The sequence below is a fragment of the Sparus aurata genome, chromosome 21 (genome assembly GCF_900880675.1).
Source record: "Sparus aurata chromosome 21, fSpaAur1.1, whole genome shotgun sequence".
Lineage (NCBI taxonomy): Eukaryota > Metazoa > Chordata > Actinopteri > Spariformes > Sparidae > Sparus > Sparus aurata.
In genome coordinates, this window is record NC_044207.1 from 27,501,733 (window position 1) to 27,522,383 (window position 20,651).

Genomic DNA, 20,651 nt, shown 5'->3' on the forward strand with positions numbered 1-20,651 from the left:
ACTTCACCAGAGACACCAACTTGAACACAGAAAAATGCTGTTTCACAACATTTCTTTATAAAAGTCTTAAAAAATTGGAATTCCGCCACCAATTCACAAAACCCAGGGTGTTACTTTCTTTGTCAAAAAAACAATCTTTAAGAAAATGAGGTGTGAAAGTCTGCTGAAATGACAATAAATGTTTGAAAGTTATACTGAATTTGCTGTCTGTCTCTCTGTTTCTGTTTCACACACCAACACACACACGTCGCAAGGTGTTTCGTACTGTACAGACTCTCCAGTTTCACGGCCGCCTCCTGTTTCTTTGACTAATTCAGGGCGATCGGTCAGATCTGTTACAGAGGCAGATAAACCAGCTCGGAGGCCGAAACCCTGAAGGGAAACCGATGCTTTTCTTATCGCGATGCAACACAACACGTTGCCACAAATTGTCTCCATCTGTCATGTGAATACAAACACCTGCTGGTTTTCTGACCGAGGGGAGATGACAAACAGCTGGCTCACATATGCGTGCGTCTCTCTGACTGCCCGTCTCTCCTCACGTCTCCATATCTGCCTCATATCCTGCATCTGCCCTCGTATCCGCCGACCGCCTCATCTGCTGCTCTAAAGTGGCAGATTTCACTCCTCATTGTGCAAGAAACGTCCGTCCTGTTCCTCGTTTCTTCCACGCACAGTCGTGCTCCTGTGTCTGACCCAGATCCTCGCTTAATGAAAAACAAAAATGAATGAATAAATAATTCATTAGCGTGGGGGGGAGGGATGCTCTCCGTACGACGTGAACCTAATGCCCTTCCTGTATCCTGGGATGGCTCTGCACACGTCTCTCCTCTTTCTTTCAGCGCAAACAAACATTATCTTACTCTTCACACACATCTGCTTCGCTGAGCGCTCATCATCTCGGGTAATCCTCCACATGAGCCGGGGTGTTGTTTTCCCCCCTTTTGCCTTCCTCTTCGACCCTCTTCCTCTTACACGCAGAGAATCATGTCAGTAGTAAAGCCCAAAGTGCTGACTGGATGACATAGTGCTCCTGTCCTAAGTGTTTCTCTAAGAGCTGCAGACCACTCGTTTTTAAAATCGAGTTTGGTGCGTGTTTGTTGGGAGGGTGTCTGGAGGAGGTGAGTGAAGATGAGCTGATGCTGGAAATAATTCCGGTGGTGAATTTTCCAAAAGACAAAGACTACGCAGGCTCCAGCTGCGCTGAAAGTCACGGCTAATAATACAGAAGGAAGAAGATCGTTAAGAATTCATTTCAGAGGCCGCAATAAAAAAAAAACAAAAAACAGCAGACAGGGAAATTGTATGTTCATTCCTTAAACCAAACAGGGAGATGATTCTCCTGCTTAATAACGGATGAGGAGGGGAAATGTGAGGACGTGTCCTGTTAAATCAACTAAAATGGGTAGAGCTGCATGAATAAGTAAATGAATTGATTAGTTAGTCGAAAGAGCATTAATTGTCATATATTTCCGTCACTTCTCAAGCAGAAAGCTTCCAGCCCTGTCGATCTAAGGATTGCCTTTTTTCTTTTTGTCTTTTTTTTTTTTAGTAAATTAAGATTGTTTGGGTTTTGGACTCATCGTCAGACGTCACTTTTGGTTCTGAGCAGTTTTAAATAGCATTTCTCACAATTTTCACATTTTATAACAAACAAATAATCATGGAAATAATCCACAGATAGATCGATTCATAAAAATAAAAGGTTAGCTGACTTCTTTCATGAAAAATGTTCATCAACCTGGTTGTCTGGAAGTCAATAACAAAGAGGTGAAGTACAGAAATACTAAAGATAATTCAGGTTTAACGTCATTTAGAAACAAAATTACGTTCTCCTGCTCAGTACATGTCAACAGCAATTCTCTAATTCCAACTAGGGGTGGGTATTGGCAAGAACCTCACGATACGATACGTATCACGATATCACGATATTGCAATATAAATAAAGATGAAAACACAAGTACCTGTATATGTACATCAGATGATATTGATCAGAGGACAAATTGAGTCAAAACTATTTCATTCAAAACAGCCTCTCCATTTTATTAATTCCCATGAAATTCCCGGGCAGTAATATTCTCTTTGTCCAGCTCGTTGTTCTTGCCATCTCTCTTAACTTTGAAGCCAAAGTGCTTCCAAACGTCAACTTTAAATTGCGGTGGTGTTGTTAACTTGCCATCCATTTTGCAAAGACCTCAGCCACTCTCTCTACTACAGAAATACACCCGCCGCACAGCAGAGTCGCTCTTCGGCGATATATCGATATTTGGAGTTGAAAAATCGATATTGTATTGGGCGGCAAAGTATCGCGATATATTGCCGTATCGATATTTTTGCCCACCCCTAATTCCAACAATAAGACTATTTGAGCAAAAGATGTATCTAAAGATGTGATGTTTCTGTGATCTGTTCATGTTAAAATGAATATCAGACGTTCTGTAGTTTATCTCATATGTTGGACATCAGTATCAGTTTTCATTCACGTCCGTGCAGCTTTTCCCATTCAGTGGGCTTGATTAAGAGGATGGATTTCCTCAGCAATAACATTAAAATGGATTATTCTTGGTCTCACAACTGGTCTAATAATTAATTAGGAATTCATATAAACTGCAGGTAAGCAGAGAAACTACTCACACTCTTGGATGGAGTCGTGCGCACACTGTGGCAATCAAAGCAAAGCGCAGGGGTCGTTTTACCGCTACATTTACTGCCCATGAGAACACGCCAATTTCCATTTCCTTTCCAATGTACTGCCAGATGAAATCGTTCTGTGTGTGTGTGTGAGGAGAAGAGAGGAGGGGGGTGAATATTCAACAAGTAATTGTTGACATTTCCATTATAACCAGTACTTTTCTCTCTCCGGGGTTCACAGATACCCACCAACTGTTGTTGAAACAAAATGGAAAATAGTGTCGAAAAAGCCCCTCCAGCACATTTTAGAAATCAGAAATCTGAGTGAGACGCAGCACCGAGGACACTCGGGAACACTTTGAAGATGTTCTGACGGACTTGAGGCCACACTTGACTGGTTTATTCATTTCACTTCTCAGCTAATGTACGGAATACATAAACATTCAGTATACTGTATAAATAAAGGGACACACAGCTGCTACTGAATGGTATTATAAGCCCGTCCAGTCTGAAGCTGCTTGATGAACTGTGATTGCGATCATGTGATTAAGTGATTACTAACTTCTTACCAATTCACACACACACACACACACACACACACACACACACACACAGACACACACACACACACACAGGGCTGGACTCCTCTCAGACTGGTGACACACCTCATCAAACTGTGGTCTGTCATAATTGGTGCTGACACGTGTGTGTTTGTGCGCCTCTGAGTGTGCCCCCGCATTCATAATGGTACCAGCGTGTGTGTGTGTGTGTGTGTGTGTGTGTGTGTGTGTGTGTGTCACTGTCTGTGCGGCAGCAGCGTGCCTTCACAGCGTGTGGTGGTGGTCTGGTTTCCGCTCACAGGGTTGTGAAGTGGCCTGATGAAAGCTCACACATGGTGGCGGTGAGACGGGCCTGATCTCCTGTCGGGACCACAGCGCTACAACAGCTGGACTGAACCCACCGCAGATGTTTATCAGTGACAAGATAGTAAGCATTAGTCGTTTTTTTAATGTCTGGATACAAAACCATATTCACATTTTATTAGCCCTCAGAACAGAAGGGCTTTCAAGGATCATAGAAATGTTCTTGTTTCTCAGGAAGTTTCAGATAAATCAGAGCTTTCTACAAGCTGGAATCTCATAATTACGATACATCCGATACGACATGAACGCAGCATTCAACCCTTTCTGACTGATAAACATCTTCCGCTTTTAGTTTGTCATCCAGCCTTTCTACAAATAAAATCTGTTGACTCGAAGCCTAACCCGAAGTAACCCTGATGACATCATCGCAGAGGTGAAGACATTGCCATCTGATACCATCAGTAGGCGAGTCAACGTTGACATTATTACACCTGACACACGCTGGCCTGCAATATCGTATCTCATTCCCCGTATGCAGATGTTCCCATACGGTGCACAAGAGGTCACTGAATGGTTTGATGAGTATATGAATGATGTGAATCCTGCGCGGTGGCATTTCAAAGTCATCTCATCTCAATTTAAAGGAGACATATGATGCTTTTCTGTATTTGTTCCCTTTGTCAGTGTTTTATATCCAATGTGTTTGTGTGCATGTTAAAGATCTCAAAAAGTTACAAAGTTTCCCTCATCAGAAAGCTCCAAATAACAACAGTTTATCATTCTGACATGTTTTGTTCAGCAAGAGACTTCACTGCTGAAAACTGTTTTTCTCTGAATGGACAATATTGCAGTTGCTTGACTTAAAGTCACCTTATTATACACAATTGTTGAATTGAATAGTTTCTACAGTTTCTACAGTCGGCCTGTAAAGACGGATGAGTGAGTTGATGAGACGTTTAATGTCCTCGACAACCTCTGTAGTCTCATTCAAACACTAGTTAGCAACCACCGTGTTTTCAGACACGTAAGCGCTTTACAATTAAGTTGTGGCACATGTAATGACTTATTTTAATGCCGTAGAATAAAACGGGTTCATATCTTTAGCCTGTGGTGGCCACAGACATTATTTCGGGCATTTAACCGAAAACCAATTTTAAAAAAACTTGTAGACTCTGAGAGGAGGGAACTGGTTGTACAAAAATGCTAATGGATTTCTGTGTTTTAGGTCTATAAACTGCATGAAGGTTATAATGTTCAGTTACTGTTTCAGCTATTGTGAGATTTACTAGGAGTACATATAAATGAAACAGCAGCAAAGCAACATTTGCAAAAATGACATGATGTAAAAGGTATTTTTCTGAGTTAACTTTTTCTTTTTTATTATTATTTCTTTGCGTTTATGGCTTTACTGATAGGACAGCTTCAGATATGTCAGGAAACGAGGTAAGGGAGAGCGGGAGACACAGAGCAAAGGGCCCCGAAACAGTTTTCCCTGACCGGGAATCGAACCCGGGCCGAATCCTAACCACTAGACCACCAGGGAGCTAAAATCTATTTTTGAAAGACTCAATTGAGCTTTGCGTGTCAGATCATCTCTTATCTATTTTTTTATTAAACAATTTAACTTTAAAGTTGAAGTAACATATAAAAGAACATTAATATTCACTAGAGCACTCCACCTCTATGAGACTGCTTCTGGATTTACATCACGCACTTAAAACTGGTCCATTACTACAATTATTCTCGCTTCTTGTTTCAGCTGAAACACAGCGAGAGATGTCATAAAAGATGTAATAAAAATCAGTTTGTCAAACCGCTAGTGCTACAAAGTTCAGCCGTACATAAACTTCTGCCCTCAACATGAACAACCTTTCCCTGAAAATCTCCCGTAGCTAAAAAGGAGAATACCGGCCAGATTGTGCGATGCTGTGCAGATGTTATCACGCAGACTGAACTGATGGAACTTTTTTTTTTGGTTATTGAAGAATTTCTTCTTCAATGAAAGTGGGCTAACCGGAGCACCCGGAGAAAACCCCTAGTAGCACAGGGTTGACGACTGCGTGTGTTTTCAGCAAGTCTCAAGTGTTCCTGAGCGTGGATTTGGGCTGAAGAAGAGCTTTTGGAACCATTTCTTCTTTTTCTTCTTCTTGCTGAGGAGATCTTCCAGCTGGGCCTTGATGGAGCTTTCTCTCTCGCCCCACTCCTTCTCCTTGTCGTGTAGAGTCTTCTTTAGATCTTCTGAGGCCTGAACGAGGGATGTCTTTAACTCCTGCCACTTGATTTGATGACCCTGCAACTCCTGCTCAGCGTTCCTCAGAGCAGCCACGAGGGAGTCGTTCTCGTGTTTCTGCTCGTCCAGCTGATCCGCAAGTAGAGCCGTGGCTTCCTCCTGCTTCCTCCTTTCCTCCAGCAGGGAGGATTTCTCCTGCTGCCAGCAGAGACACTCAGTCTCCAGCAGATCCTCTGCCTTTTTCAGGGCAGTTGCGATCTTCCTGGTTTCCTCCTCGTGTTCCTCATGCTGGACTTGTTGGGAAGCCTGAGATCTTTCCACAGCTTCCATCACCTGCAGTTGCATATCCTGAAGGTTCTTCTTATAGTCTTCTGTGGCCTGAATGAGGGACGTCTTTTCCTCCTGCCACTCAGAGCGATGGCTGTCCAGCTGCTGCTTGAGGTTTTTCAGAGCAGCCACAAGGTTGTCGTTCTTGTGTTTCTTCTCGTCCAGCTGAGCCACGTGTAGAGCTCTGGATTTCTCCATCTCCTCCAGCAGGGAGGATTTCTCCTGCTGCCAGCAGAGACGCTCAGTCTCCAGCAGATCCTCTGCCTTTTTCAGGGCAAATGCGACCTTCCTGGTTTCTGCTTTGTGTTCGTCAGTCTGCAGTCGATGGTAAGTCTGGGTTCTTTCTACGGCCTTCTTAGCGTCTTCCTTTTGCTTTTGAAGCGCTTCGGCTTTCTTGCCCAGTCTCTCCTGCAGCTTCTGAACTTGAGCTTTCTCAAATACAAGATCGGCCTCCAGCTGTTCGGCTTTCATGCGAGCCTCAAGCACTGCCGTATCTTTGACGTAGAGCTGCACCTCCAGGCTTTGAATGGTTGTCTTGGTACTGTGTTCAGCCAATGTTTGCAGCTGCTTTACAGCCCGGACTTCTAACTCCATTGCCTCCACTTGCTTCTTAAGGCCCTCATTCTCAGCCTCCACTTCCTCCAATTTGACCTGAACGTCCTTGGTCTTACAAATCTGCTCCTCAAGGTCATCGTTGGCCTTCTTCAGCGTCTCGGAGCCTTTGACCAGCAGGGACTCCACGTATCTAGCCTCCTCCTCCATCTTCATGGTGCTATGCTCCTGCATCTTGTGAATTCTGTCTTCAAGGAGCTTGCTGTAAGACTTCTGTGCATCAAGATCATCCAGAGTGAGAGACAGCTTCTTACAGAGCATCTGGATCTGTGATTTCATCTCCTTGGTCTCCGTCGTGGTGTGGATTTTAGACTGGCCCTTACTTAGCTGGTCTTTCAGGGTACATATCTCTTTTTCCATCAGCTCTTTCTCGTGGCTCCATGTTTTCTTTCCTCTGAGCTGATCAAGGATATTAGTCACGGCATCCCCCTTGATTTCCAAATTGACTCTGCCCTCAGTTACAGCTTGGGTGAGCTTCACCCTGCCGTCCCCGAGCTCGCACCTCATGTTTCTTTGAAGGGAAAGCAGATCAAATTCGTCCATCACGGGGTTGTTTTCCATAACTCCGAAATGTCTCTCCTGCGGGACTTCTGTGTTTTGGATCCGCTGGATTCTCTTTCTTCTCCTTTCCTTCACGTATTCTCTCCTCTCTTCTCTTTCTCTTCTGCGCGTGTTGGTGTGATTGCTCTCCTCACGATCCATTGCTTATTCTATCTATCTATCTATGTATCAATCTATCAACCTATCTATCTTACAGCAGTGACGATGTGTCTCAAACAAGCTGAGGTCAAAGCAGCTATAACATTTCTGCACCTCTCAACATTCTAGAATGTTCACCTCATGAAGATGAAAGCAGAAGAGGCTCAGAATGTTCACCTCATGAAGATGAAAGCAGAAGAGGCTCAGAATGTTCACTTCATGAAGATGAAAGCAGAAGAGGCTTAGAATGTTCACCGAGTATTCTTCTTGCTGTTGCTATAGCAACAATGACAGTGTTTATTTACTAAACTTTTTTTTTTTTTTTTTTTATTGTGTTATTTGTACAGTTGTATTTATTTAATTCATTTAAATGCATGTTTGGGCTTTTTTTTTTCTTTTTTTATTGCGTTATTTGTACAATTGTATTTATTTAATTCATTTAAATGCATGTTTCGTCCTGTTATTTCTCACTAGCATCGACTACTTCTCAAACCTTAGCTTGGAGACCTAAAGTCCATAAAATAAACAGAGCAGAAACACCCGAAAGGTTCCGACCATCATGTTTAACTATAAATCGTTAAATGTTAAAAGTTGCAGCTGTAAATGTGAATCAACTGAGAGTCAACCAGAAGTGGCTGGAGTTGTCATACTGTGGCGGTCGGCTCTACTGGATACCAGTTGTTTGAATACATGAATGAAATGAGTCCAAATGTGGACCCACAAGTTTTAATCATTACTAGCCTGCCTGAAATTTGGTGTAGAAAGTACCCCTTTAGAATTTATTTAATTAAAGTCTTAAAGAGACAGGAGCTGGAGCAGACAGAGGCCAGGGCAGTACAAGTCAACTGATTTTGTATTTTTTGAGCACTGGAGCTTGTAAACCCATTCTAGTAGTAACCCAACATGAACTTACAACCTGAAAATGAACACAAGTCCGTCTCTTTTAAGACAATGCTCACTGTCATCATCCTCGAAGCACTTATTAGAGGAAATAACATTTGAAAGAATTAAATTCATCCCTCCAAGAGAGTTTCAGAGACACCTCACTATGACACTTTATTTGTGGTGTGTCCTTGACGTTGTCCCCCGTCTGTACATTTGTGTAATTCAGTGATGTCGCATTTGAAGCCGATTTAACAGCTGTTTAATTCGCTCTGATCCCGCAGTGGTGAATGCTAATGTGAACGCTAGCCTAAGGGATCGTTTTGAACTCGGTTCAGCGACAGTATGAGAGCATTATGAATTTATAAAAACACAGTACAGACACCCAACCAACTCTACCAGTGAATCATTTATCTCATCCAGCGATTTTCTATTCTGGGACTAAACATACACGCTTGTTGTGTTTAAATTCACCACCCTCGCTTCTCACCTTTACAGTGACATCACCATCTGCAGCGACACACACTCCGCTGTACTCCCTCGTCTCCTAGCATCCCAATATGCTGCTCGGGTCTCTCCATCGTTCTCCCACATTTCCTTACACCTCGCTCCTCTGTTCTTTCTCACCACTCTCCCCCATCCTTCGCCAGCCGCCCTCCCTCCCTCCCTCCCTCCCATCTGAAATGACTCATTACAATTACAAGCATCCTTCTGAAATGCCAAAACTCTCACCCCCGTGTCTCTCTCTTCTTTGCTTCTTTTCTCACCTTCTACTTTCACCTTTCTCATCTTTTTCCCCCTCACACGCACACCTCCCGATTTCCCCTTTCCTCTCTCAGTCCGCCCGCCATCTCTTCCGCTCCCTCCTTCCGCTTCTCCTTCATCCGCCTTTTATTCCGTCACCCCAACTTCCCGTCTTCCCGCTTTCTCAATCCTTCTGCTTCTTTTAGCGCCAATTCATCAATTCATTTTTGTGTATACATAAGTTTTGTTCACGCACCCCCCTTTACTTCCTTCCTTTCCAGCTCTCTCCAGCCAAAAAAGCATGCCTCCCCCCCCCCCCCCCGTCTCTCCCCTTGACTCAATGCTGTCCGTCATAGAGTCAGTGAGTCACACTTCTCTGCATCCCTGCCATGACTTAGCGTGACATGACATCCAAGAACCCCATCTCATCCTCCAGACTGCCACACACACACACACACATCTGCTGGGCTTGTGTCCGTCATTATGCCACTATTTAACAATCGTGAGCTGAAAGAACCAGCTGCGCTATTATTACCTCCCCGCTGTGAGTGTGTGTGTGTGTCTGTGTGTGTCGATTTGTACTAACACCTTTGTTTAAGTCTATATTAACTTCTCCCAAATTGGAGGCTTTTTGATCATTTTCTGGCCTTCCGTGCTCATTTTAAGAGTGTGTGTGTGTGTGTGTGTGTGTGTGTGTGTGTGGTGTGTGAGGTTGTGGATCCCCATAATTAGGGCAGGCCAGCCACACATGGGTCTCCCTCGACACTTCCCCTCCAAGACCTAAATATTCATGAGGCTCTAAACGCTTTCATGAGCTCTGTAATTATGGCCAGAAAATAGACGGAGAGCGAGACAAAGAGAGAAGGAGGGAGCGAGTGGGAGGCAGAGGAGGAAATGCCCTCGCACTTTTTTTAAACACCGGCTGTCTTCGCAGTATCAGCAGATAACATCGGCGGCGTTTGTGCCCGAGAAGCTGGAGACCGTTTCGACAGCCGCGTGACGTGGGCTGCGTTTTCGTTTTTCACCATTCTGGGATAATTCCAATGAAAACAAAACTTTCCCACAGTTCTTTTTTTTTTGCATTTGATGCGCTAAAAGTTGCTTTACTTGATAAAGAGCGCACGCGTCCAGCCTGAACGGTGTTTTATGATGACGCGATGATAAGTGGGTGTTTATCCGGAGCCTTTAGCGCCACACTGGCAGCTCTCCTCGACAGCTGTGGACAGAAATCGCTCAGGCTCAACAGTCCGAAGAGTCGTAATCAATAATCAGTTATGGCAGCACTCTCTTCTGTGATGACATCAAGAAGAAACAGATTCACTCAGTTTTTATTCCTATCTGGCTCGAAGTGTCTGGCGAGCAGAGCCGGGGAAAAGAACCAATAATGTACCGAGGCCGACATCAAGACCCGACCTGGACGTGACTGATCTAATTTGGCTGCCGCAGGTGCGTTCGGTAAAAGCTTTCCCCCCGGATGATTCAGCGCGCGAGTGGTCTGCTAAAACACTACAACACCTCGTCATCATCCTACGCCGAATCTTCCTGCTTTGACTTTAACGTCTAGATTCATAACAAAACGACACAATGGAGCGCTGATGCCGACTGTCGGGTCACCTCCCATCGCTCGTTTCTCGGCACGAGTGCAATTGCTGTAATGATAAAGCAGCGTTTCTTTTTTTGACACCAGTCTTGCTAATGTAGCTACTTCTTATCACGAAGTGTCTAAAGAAGAGTTGCAAATGTCGCTGGGAGAGGTGGAGGTGATAAATAATCACAGATATTACAGCGACAGCCTCGGTGAGATTTCTCTTCTTCCTCTCTTTTTACTCCTTTTCTCTTCTTGCGCACTGATTGCTCGGCCAATCAGAGTGATTTTTCTCACCGATTAGCTCCGGCGCCATTTCTACACGCTCAGTCGCACTTAAAGCCGATAAGTTTAAACCCCGTCTCTATTCTATTCGCCGTGTGCACACCTGGTCAAACAGGGCATGAATCTGTGGGAGATGTTTGGTTTTGGGGAAGCGACAAAGCTCGTCATACGCTGCCACACCAGACGGAAAAAAGATGTTTTCAGATCACACGATCGCCTCACTGAAAGGGGGCCTTAAAAGAATAGTTGGACATTTTTGGGACGCTTAATTTAGCATAAGGCTCTGACTTTGGATGAAGGTGACAGCCTTTATGCTAAGCTAAGCTAACTGGCTGTAGTTTCACATCGACCGTACAGACATGCGAGACGCATCGATTTACTCGTCTAACAGAGTTTCACGATGTAGAACCGCTTATTACTCGTTTAAACATAATCGTACAATCCACTTGTTACCAGCAGGCCCTGAACGCACCTAAACATTTTGGTGCCACACATATTTCGGCCATATTTTTTCCAGCCCAAAGGCTGCGTTACAGTAAAAAGGATGTCGAGGGGCTGGGTTTCCCACAATTGCAGCAGAACTGAGTTCACCCCATCCCTTTTTAAAAGCCCGAGGACAAATCTAATATCACGTCTGATATAAGTGGGAATATGATGTGCGGTAACCCGGCCTCAGAGAGCCGTCTGGTCTATTTTGGGGTTTATAAGTAAACAGTCGGAGAAGGCAGCCAGGATTCCTGTTACGATAACTCTGAGATGACACATGAGAAGACTTCGGGGCTTTTAAAGAGAGTCTCTGGCAGGAAATTCTATTGTTTTGGTTTTTTTTCCTTTTTATAAAACAAAAGCCGATACAAAACATGCGTTGCCCACCGAGAGCCCATCAGGGCCGTTACTACATCCTGTTAGTTTTCAGTCCGTGACAATATCCTCACATTTATCTGATGTTTTTTTGTTTTTTTTCGCTCCAGCCAAAATCGACTTTACATTCCAGGATGAGTCAATTGATTTTTATCCAACTGGAAAAGCCATCAGATAGTCTCGTGGAAGTTATGATGTCACGGGCAGACGGCGGCGGGAGGCAGCTGATTCAGAGCTGATTGTCTCGGCATTGACACGTAATGACGGCGCGCTGACACACAGAAAGGACAAAAGAAACCATTCAATATTGCCGAGAAACACACACACACACACACACACAAACAAACATCACCACAAAATGGCAAATGAGCCAAAGTCCAGCACCTCAGACGCCGCTGTCATCTATATGTAAATGAGCGCACCGACCGGTACTCCCTCCATGCAGCCCCTTCTTTCCTCAGAACCCCAAAAAGATGGAGCCAACCTCCAATCAGAGCAGACAAGATGTCAGATGAGGTGATTGGGAGCGACGGGACGCCAAACGATCGGTGACAAGACGAGACGCGGCGGGGGCGAAATGAGCTGAGACGACGGGGGTTTACGAGGAGCGGACATTAGCCGCAAATAAGGCCCGTTTGTCAGGACGCTAATGATTTCATGTCCCCTGTTGTCTCCCCGAGGGAAACCAGCTAAAGTGCTGCAGCCTCTTCCCAAGCGGACTGACACGTGTCCCCGCAGCACGGGCGACGAGACGACGGCGCCAACCTTGACCTGACAAACTGATGAGCGAGCTAAAAACAGAGGGAGATTCGCTCGTGAAGTTGCACGCGGTAGACGGGCCGCTCGGTTCTCCGGGAGACTTTCTGGATTCATCTCTGGCAGTCGCACCATCAGCGCCCACCGGGAGGGAAATCTGCCAGCATTACTGCAAAGTGCACTGCCGCTCGAGTTATCCTGTCATTGTAATGGCCTCTGTGAGTCACCAGAGCATCAGCAGGTGCAAAAAAAAAAAAAAAAAGGAAAAAACACTGCCCACACACTCACACATAAACACACAGGTGCGCGCACACACAGGTCGTACACTGCATTTAGACACAAAGCACCTGTCAGGGGCGGTGGGAACATGTCGTCTTCCTGTTTGTTTCTCTCTGCAGCGGCTGATGTTACTGACTTCAGAGCGCGGCGGTGCATGAGAGTGCTGTTTTCCTTGAGTGACGTCTGTGTGTGTGTGTGTGTGTGTGTGTGTGTGTGTGTGTGATGTTTTTGTGAGCTCAGCAGTCTATCACTGACTTAACAAAAGGCTGCTGAATATAAATTCATTCCCACTCCATCTGCCAGTGTATGACACGTACATTTACACGGTTGTCCAAGGACAGAGATATAGTACTTATATATATATATACACGCTTATATATACACTTTACGTTCCATCCACCTATCTATCTATACCGAACGCCTGCGTCAGCCTCCTCACATTCACGATACAAACATGCTGACGTTAAGCAGCTGTAATATTCGCCATGTAGACCGCATCAGCTCAGCGTGTTGGAGCTCTAACATTAGCTACGACATTTACAATTAATCGATTCCAATTACTTGCTGGCGTAACGCAGAGAGTCTTCTAGTCAGGGCACAGCGGGTCTAAACAAGTACAGACGGGGGTCGAGTCGACGTAAATGTAGCAGAAGCTTTCAAATGACGAGTCTGTGAGGTGTTAAAGCAACGTTACGTTACTTCTTCACCTAAAAATAGCAGCTTCAACATCACGTTGACGGCTCAGTGTCTTGTAATAGGATGAGTGGTGTCTCTGTCACAGCCACTCCGCCGCCACCCCCCCCGTCGCTTGTTTCTGCAGAGTTTCCCATTAATTAACTAGACTCTGTCACTCAGGAGCTGTGGGGCGGCGCCCAAATTACACAAAATGTCAATTTCTAGATGATGTCGCTTTTATAACTTATCCAGAAATTACAGTCCTATGAAATAAAGCCTTACTGCTGGATGAGAGGTTCGGGGATCCTACAGTTCATCACGAATTGCGATATTCTAAAATCAAATACTGATATTGTTTCATTTCTCTTTCTTTCTACTCTCGCTTTGTCAAAGCAGGTGGCGGAAACGCACCTTAATGCCTGTTGCAACCTTAAAGGCTTTTGATTTTACTGTCGTTTCTTATACGAGGCTCTTTTTTCAACTTAAAGGTCAATATTGTTTTTCCGCTAACGACAAAACAATGAATTAAGTCGCATTCTGAGATCGATACTACTCCGCTGGTAGCACGGCGTAGCGGAACAAGCAACTGCTGACGTGAGTTGTTCAAAAACCTTCTTTTTAGTAAACTCTGTGTACACAAACAATGTTCTCAATGTGTGTTCATGTGTAGAGACCCTGGTGATACTACCAGCAAAGTTTCATGTGGTGTCGAGCCTTCTTACTGTTTTAAAAATAGAGATTTTGATGCTATTGTAAAAGTCTCCCTCGCACTGAGAAAATGAGTTTGACCCGAAAACAAAAATATGGTCAATCTTAAAAGTGCCTCTTTCGTCGTAATTATGCTTTTACACGAAGGTTTGACTCGGGTACATTCACAAAAAAAGCCTCGGTTGCATTTTGGCGAGAGTGCCGCTTTAAACAAAACAGAAGAAGAAAATACAATAACCCATAGTGCAGATAGATATCAACTTAATATCGTTATTTTATTTTGGTCGGAATAATCATGTCGTAAAAATCTGATACTATGAATTTCCACAAATGTGAGGAGGCGATTCTTTTCTCGTTTCTTACATGACAGGAAAATAAAAGTCTTTGTATTTTAGACTGTTGATCAGTAATAAGTCTATTTCAACTCCAGGATATTGTGATGGATTTTATATTAGAAACAGCAGAATTAAGTCAATTTTATTAATAAAGCGCCAAATAACATTATCTCATGATTAATGCTTAATCAATCGCCAGGCACAGAGCGCTGTTATGCACATGGAAGGCAAAATGTGCCGCTCACCATCACAAGTGCAACACTCTGATCTATTCTGTGCCTTCATTTAGTCTAATTTGAGGCTTCACAGGTTCCGATCTTTGAGCCTGTGCTTCCTGTTAGCGGCTGCTTCCTGTGGTACTCCGCTGTGGCACACAACATGCACAGTGGGGGAGGCGGGGAAGCGGCGTAATTAAAAATAATGATGGCTGATGGAAAGCAGCTCGCGACGACTACAAAAACGCTGTCGGTGTGTCACAGAGTGATGCGCGCCGAGCAGGTGATGCCGATGAGCAACGTGTCCGACAAACTGGCAAAACAGAAAAACCTCCTCTTAGATTCAACCCTGTGACCAAGATGTTGATTAACCGATGCGTAATAACTGTGAGTAAACTCCCGGCAGGCTGTCGAGTTTACGAGCTACCCCAAAAAAGTCGCCCATCACTGCATTTAAATTAGAGCTCTGACATCACGGGCGCCCTTCTGTACGGGGATTACGCCAACACGCCTCAGACAGAACTTCCACTATCTCAATTTGAGGATTTTTTTTACCAGTCTGCACATGGTGCCAGGCGGTATCTGTTCAGTTTAAGTAGCAGTGACAGGGCGTGATAAGACACAGCCGAGTTTAAAAAAAAACCTTATCTGGCCTACGAGCTGAATCCCATCTGCCTCTCGCCTCAAACAGACTCATAATGCCGCTTATTAGTCCCTCTGGAGGGATAAAGGGGACAAGGGGAGATTTCTAAAAAGGGAGGGAAAAAGGCAAGAAGTACCGACAGACAGAAAACAGATTAGGAGGGAAAGAGAGCCGAGCGAAAGGAGTAGAGAGGAAAAATGCAAGGAATGTACAACAAGAACCAGAAGAAGGCTACATTTTACGAGAGAGATTGAAGCGAGCGCGCTGATCCTGACGAGTGCAGGTGCAGAGAGTGAGAACTGAGAGCAGCTGAAGTCAGTGGAAGTGGGTTTACTGAAAGCAGCGGACAGTTTCATTTAAACATGAAGCCCCGGTGGCAGTTTGAGTGTCAAACTGATAAAGTGCTGAGCTGAAGTCGGGGCTCAGTGACGTGATCTCAGAATATATCATAGTATTCTACACCATATCGTGATACTTCATACACACTTCTGATATTTAAAATCTCCTCAAAAGGACGGGATGACAACATCGAACATGCCCTACTTCAATACTCAGGGTTCGTACACATTTTTCAAGGTCAAATTCAAGCACTTTTCAAGCATTTTTAAGGGTCATTTTTAAGAAGCACCTTATTGCTGGGGTAAAATACGGAATATATATATATATATATATACACACTTGTGATTTTTTTCTTCACTTTTTATCACAATTATGTATATTGTACTGTGCTGTAAACATCTAAAATTATATTTCATAATAGCAAAAACTTCAGAAATTAATTATCCAGTCTGATCCCAATTTTGTGAAAGACACTTAAACTAAAATCCAAGCACTTTTCAGACCTTGCAAACACAACATTGAAATTCAAGCACTTTCAATGATTTCAAGCACCCTTACAAACCCTGAATATTGCAACAATATTATTGGGGATGACTATCGGTACTTGGTATCAATGATCATCGGTTATGTGGATATGACGACTCAGTGGGAAAAGACGAGAAGAAAAACAAGTCTGGAAAAAGAAAAATCTGGGAAATTCAGAAAATGACATCATTTTACTGTAATCCAGCCTTTAAAACCAGGAAAAGACACATCACGATACAACGATCTAAGACATTATATACTCTCATATCATAGTAAAGCTGATTAAATGTCAGGTCTGAACTGTGCAACTCAGTAACCAGAATAAATGTTGTCAATGTAAGTTTCTGCAAACCATGGATATGGTGAGCCTAGAGAACTTTACATTTCTCTAGGCTCAGTTTTAAATTTAATCTTGTGACAGTGCTGTGCTGATAGTCTGCTTTGTCAACACTTGGTTGGGATTAGAAATATCTTATGTTATGAACAATACCTGGCTTTGGCCTTCACAAACACAGCTGGAGGTGCCCTGAAGCCACAAACCTGACTGGAAATTATCCAGAGGTCGCGTTAGAAATATCAAGTGGTTTCACACCTACAGTCGCTGGCTTGGCAGCTGTCTCGCCTGTATACCACCTCCACATCTGTCCTTTCCACCATCCGATATAAAAGTCGGGTCGTTCGCACGTAAAGCGATCATAATTGCGCACGCGTAGAAATGTCTGTATGGTAGATATGACACTTACAGATGAACGGATCTGTAATTTGCAGTGATGTAAACCGCCAACAAAATTTAATCTGACGGCGAGGCTGCACTTTGCTAAAAGCATCTGAATATCAGCTGGAGTCTAAGTGGCCGATACAGCTGAGAAGAAGCGCACTGTAAACAGCTCGAGTGTCGGATGGGAGCGCCTGAGCCGTCAGTTATAACTTGTGAAAAACGTAAACAATGAAAGCAGTTGAAGCGTTGGAGATAGTGTTCGCTGTAAACAGCTGATGTGTCGAGGCGGCAGAACAGGTAGAGCGACGGTGAGGACAGGAGGCAGATAAGACGTGAGGGCGAATATGGAAGAGTAAGAAATGTCGCAGAATTTCAGAGGAAGTGCCGCGGAAGCAGAGGCAGAAGAAGTGGGAAGCAGGCGTTTACGGACAGAAGAAGAAACAGCAACTACAAAACCGGACACAGCCGGTGAGTGGAGGTCCTGGTGAGCAGCCCGGTCTCCCACAGTGACCGGCTGGTCAGATCCTCCAGACAGATAAATGGCCCCCTGTCACCATTACAATGCTCCATCCGCACCACCACCCCCTCCTCCTCCTCCTCCTCTTCCTCCTCCATCCCTCCCCCAACCAACCACCCCACTCCCTCATCCCGACAGGTCATCCATCAACTGGCAGACTTCACCCACCCACATGCACGCACACTCGTTTTTTTTTTTTACCCGTTAAAACAAACAGGACGGCGCTGCACCTGGCACATGGGAGGAGGGAGAGAGTTCCCGCTGTTCAGTAGCTCCCGCTCTCGTTTGTTTTGTTTTTTCTACCTTTCTCTTCCACTGCTCCCATTCTTCTCTCTCAGTTGTGCTCGTCTCCACCCCTCCATGCTCTTACCACCTGCTCCCCAGTTTCCCCGTCCTAGTCACCTTCACAATCATAGTGAGGAAATGTCACGGCACTTTTTACTTTACAAAAATCGGGGCTCCAGACGTGATCTTCCCACTGGAGGAGAGTTGGGCGCACCAGCTCATATTTTAGGTGCACCCATTGAGACATTTTGACTTGATTTCTTGACACATTGTGTTAACAGGAATTTCAATTAAATCACAACAGCGCAGCAAGAAAACGTAACATCAACTGTTTAGTAAGTCGTTTGCCATATTTCCAGCACACCGGTGCGACCGATGAAAGTGTTAAGTCAAACTTGACCGATTTTTTTGGTGCATTTGTGACCAAAATAGTTCATTCTGCAAAATGCAACACCTATATATCTTAATATAACACTTCCCGGGGCACTAGGATGGATGTTCAGCCTGGATGCACCTTCAGACTCCCATAAACAGTCAACTATCATCAGTCAAAGTTAATAAAATATTGGAAAAAATAATTAATTTGAAAATAACTTGTGTTAGATGCTGCAGTTTATACTACTCAGTGGTTTTAAACCTCGATGTCAGCACCAAAAAAAATCAGAGGGGTTACAAGATGTTTATGATTTGACTCTTTCTCCACATCTTTGCTCTTTTATTTTGAAATACGACATAATTTTACCTCCTTCAGAATCTTAAACCTCTCTGACTTCAACAATCTTTCAAAACGTAGACACATGCAATAACGTGTGTGACAAGGGGTCGTAGTGAAAAAGACTGTTTTTGTTTGAAGGGTCACCGGAAATAAAGGCTGGAGATCATCAGTGTGATTTATCCTCTTAATGGATAAAACAGACAGTTATTAAACAGATCTGTCTTACTAGTGAGATCATGATTGAATTAGGTGAGATGGAGGAAGACAACAGGAAGTGACACCACACACACACACACACACACACACACACACACAGGTACGCTGCCTGTGTGTTTCTCAGGTAAGTTGTGAGAACTTTAACACGGCGACAAACTCAAAGCAAAACACAGAAAAGAGATGTTGTGTTCTCACAGTTAAATTTCACTCCACCCATCTTCGACCCAAAATGAACTGGAGACACTTTTCCTGAGCTCGTCTACCTACAGCTGCTCAGAACCCGGTGGTGCTCCAGATTCCCGCGGTCAGCTCATCCGGTGTCAACAGAGAAAAACACTCACCGAAACACAAACTCGACACTTCTCTCCGGGGTGAGCAGGACCGAGGCCTCCGTCCGCCTCTCCGCCGACGACAGCAGCGTTATTCCGGCGTTGTTACATGTGTTTGAGCGATGAAGCGACGGGTTTTCTTTGTTGCAGTCGGCAGCAGCTCGGTACATCCAGGCGGCCGCCGTCCCGACGCTCAGTGTCCGTTTACTCCGCACCGCGAGCGCTGATTGGTCGCTTCTACCACAACACAGCGTTCAGCTCTAACGCTATTGGCTCAGGTTCGGATGCTGCGTTCACGGACTGCTCGTAAACTTAGCTTTCAACTGTATAAAATACCACTATTGCTACTTTTTTTTCTAGAAATGTCTCATTATATTTCTCATGAATTCATTAGATGTGATTATTTTTCCAATATTTTCTAATGTATTTTACAACTTTAATTATATTCCCTGTATTGGTATGTTATTTGTTATGAATTTATCGATTTTTCTGTCAATCCTTCCTGATCATATCTTGATCGATTCCGACAGCACTTTAAGGCATCATTATCTCCACGCTTTACCTCTCTGTTCTCGTGCACATCTCCAGCAGAATCTCTATCACTAAACCAATCAGCGACCTGTGTTAAGTGGAGGCCAATTTATCTACATAACCACAAGATCAATGGACTGATCTGCTGTAATATTTGAAATCCAGGCGATTTTGCTGAAGTAGAACAGAGTTGTGCTGATTGATTTGCACTGAGGATCAGTGTGTGTGTGTGTGTGTGTGTGTGTGTGTGTGTGTGTGCTGAACAACTACAACAGCTGCACAACAGAATCAATACAAACTAATGTCCGATGGCCTTTTTTTTTATATAACAGAAGTCACAGCTAGGACACGTATGATGATGGATCGTTCCAATTTCCATCCAGCCACACTTATTGACGAGTTCTGCTGTTTGTGTTACACGTGCATTAGAGAGATCTAAATAGAAATCGATGCCCTTATTGGCCGCTAACGTGTGAGCATGAAATTATCACGATTGCAATTTAGAGAGAAGAACATCAATGAATTCAGTAAATTGAACTTTAGCAGCGGTCACTCTCATCAGGAGCTATCGGGCTCCACCTGGTGGTGCTAGCAGGTAATTACAGATTGTTGATTCAGTACTCTAATTTCTGAGAAATTTGAGGTTGCGCCATCATATTTTGCATCTCCCCTCACATGTGTTTAAATAGCCTGTATTTGTCTACTTTTATTTTAATACCTGTATGGGTAAATGTGTATATTTTAAGTATAGTGAGCATCTTTGACACAAACATTCCCATAGGAATGTGTTAAAGCTGCAACATGTAGTTCAGACATTTAAAATAAATTAAAATGATCTACAGAATGTGAAGGAAAAGCTATTTAAGTACTGTATTATTACCGAAGTTAGCATGCTAACCAGCTAGCACAGGCCTGTCTTGTCCTAAACTCCTATGCCAGCGGTGTAAACACCAACAGTCCCCAAGTAACTGAGCTCCCTGTCCGGTTCGCTAGACGCACAGCCAACTGAGCTAACTAGCGGACATCAGCTACAATTAGCAGTAGTTAGCGGTTACTCTGTTTGTATTCTGCCACCTTTAAGTTCTTACATATTTCATCCTTTAAGTTCCATCTAACAACAAACATGACCGTCCTCTACAAAACAAA

At 44.0% G+C, this 20,651-nt stretch overlaps 2 protein-coding genes across 4 annotated transcripts in view; both read right to left on the reverse strand.

The window, feature by feature from the left end:
* LOC115572915 (SPRY domain-containing SOCS box protein 4-like) overlaps window positions 1-19,188 on the reverse strand; it is an 84,694-nt gene extending 65,506 nt beyond the window's left edge. For 2 of the 3 annotated variants that reach the window (XM_030403412.1, XM_030403409.1), the window contains exon 1: window positions 18,987-19,188. The gene's annotated coding sequence lies outside the window, so the exon portion shown is untranslated. Of the gene's footprint in view, window positions 1-8,734; window positions 8,842-18,986 lie in introns of those variants that run through there. The other variant, XM_030403411.1, reaches the window with a different exon arrangement.
* Window positions 5,079-7,448, reverse strand: LOC115572913 (MAR-binding filament-like protein 1). The gene has a single exon (XM_030403406.1). It carries the CDS (start codon window positions 7,363-7,365, stop codon window positions 5,563-5,565), a length of 1,803 nt encoding a protein of 600 aa, XP_030259266.1. The 5' UTR covers window positions 7,366-7,448; the 3' UTR covers window positions 5,079-5,562.
* Window positions 19,189-20,651: the final 1,463 nt, after the last annotated feature.

Coding starts and splice junctions, on each gene's coding strand:
- LOC115572913 (XM_030403406.1), bottom strand. CDS start 7,365: ATGGATCGTGAGGAGAGCAATCACACCAACACGCGCAGAAGAGAAAGA.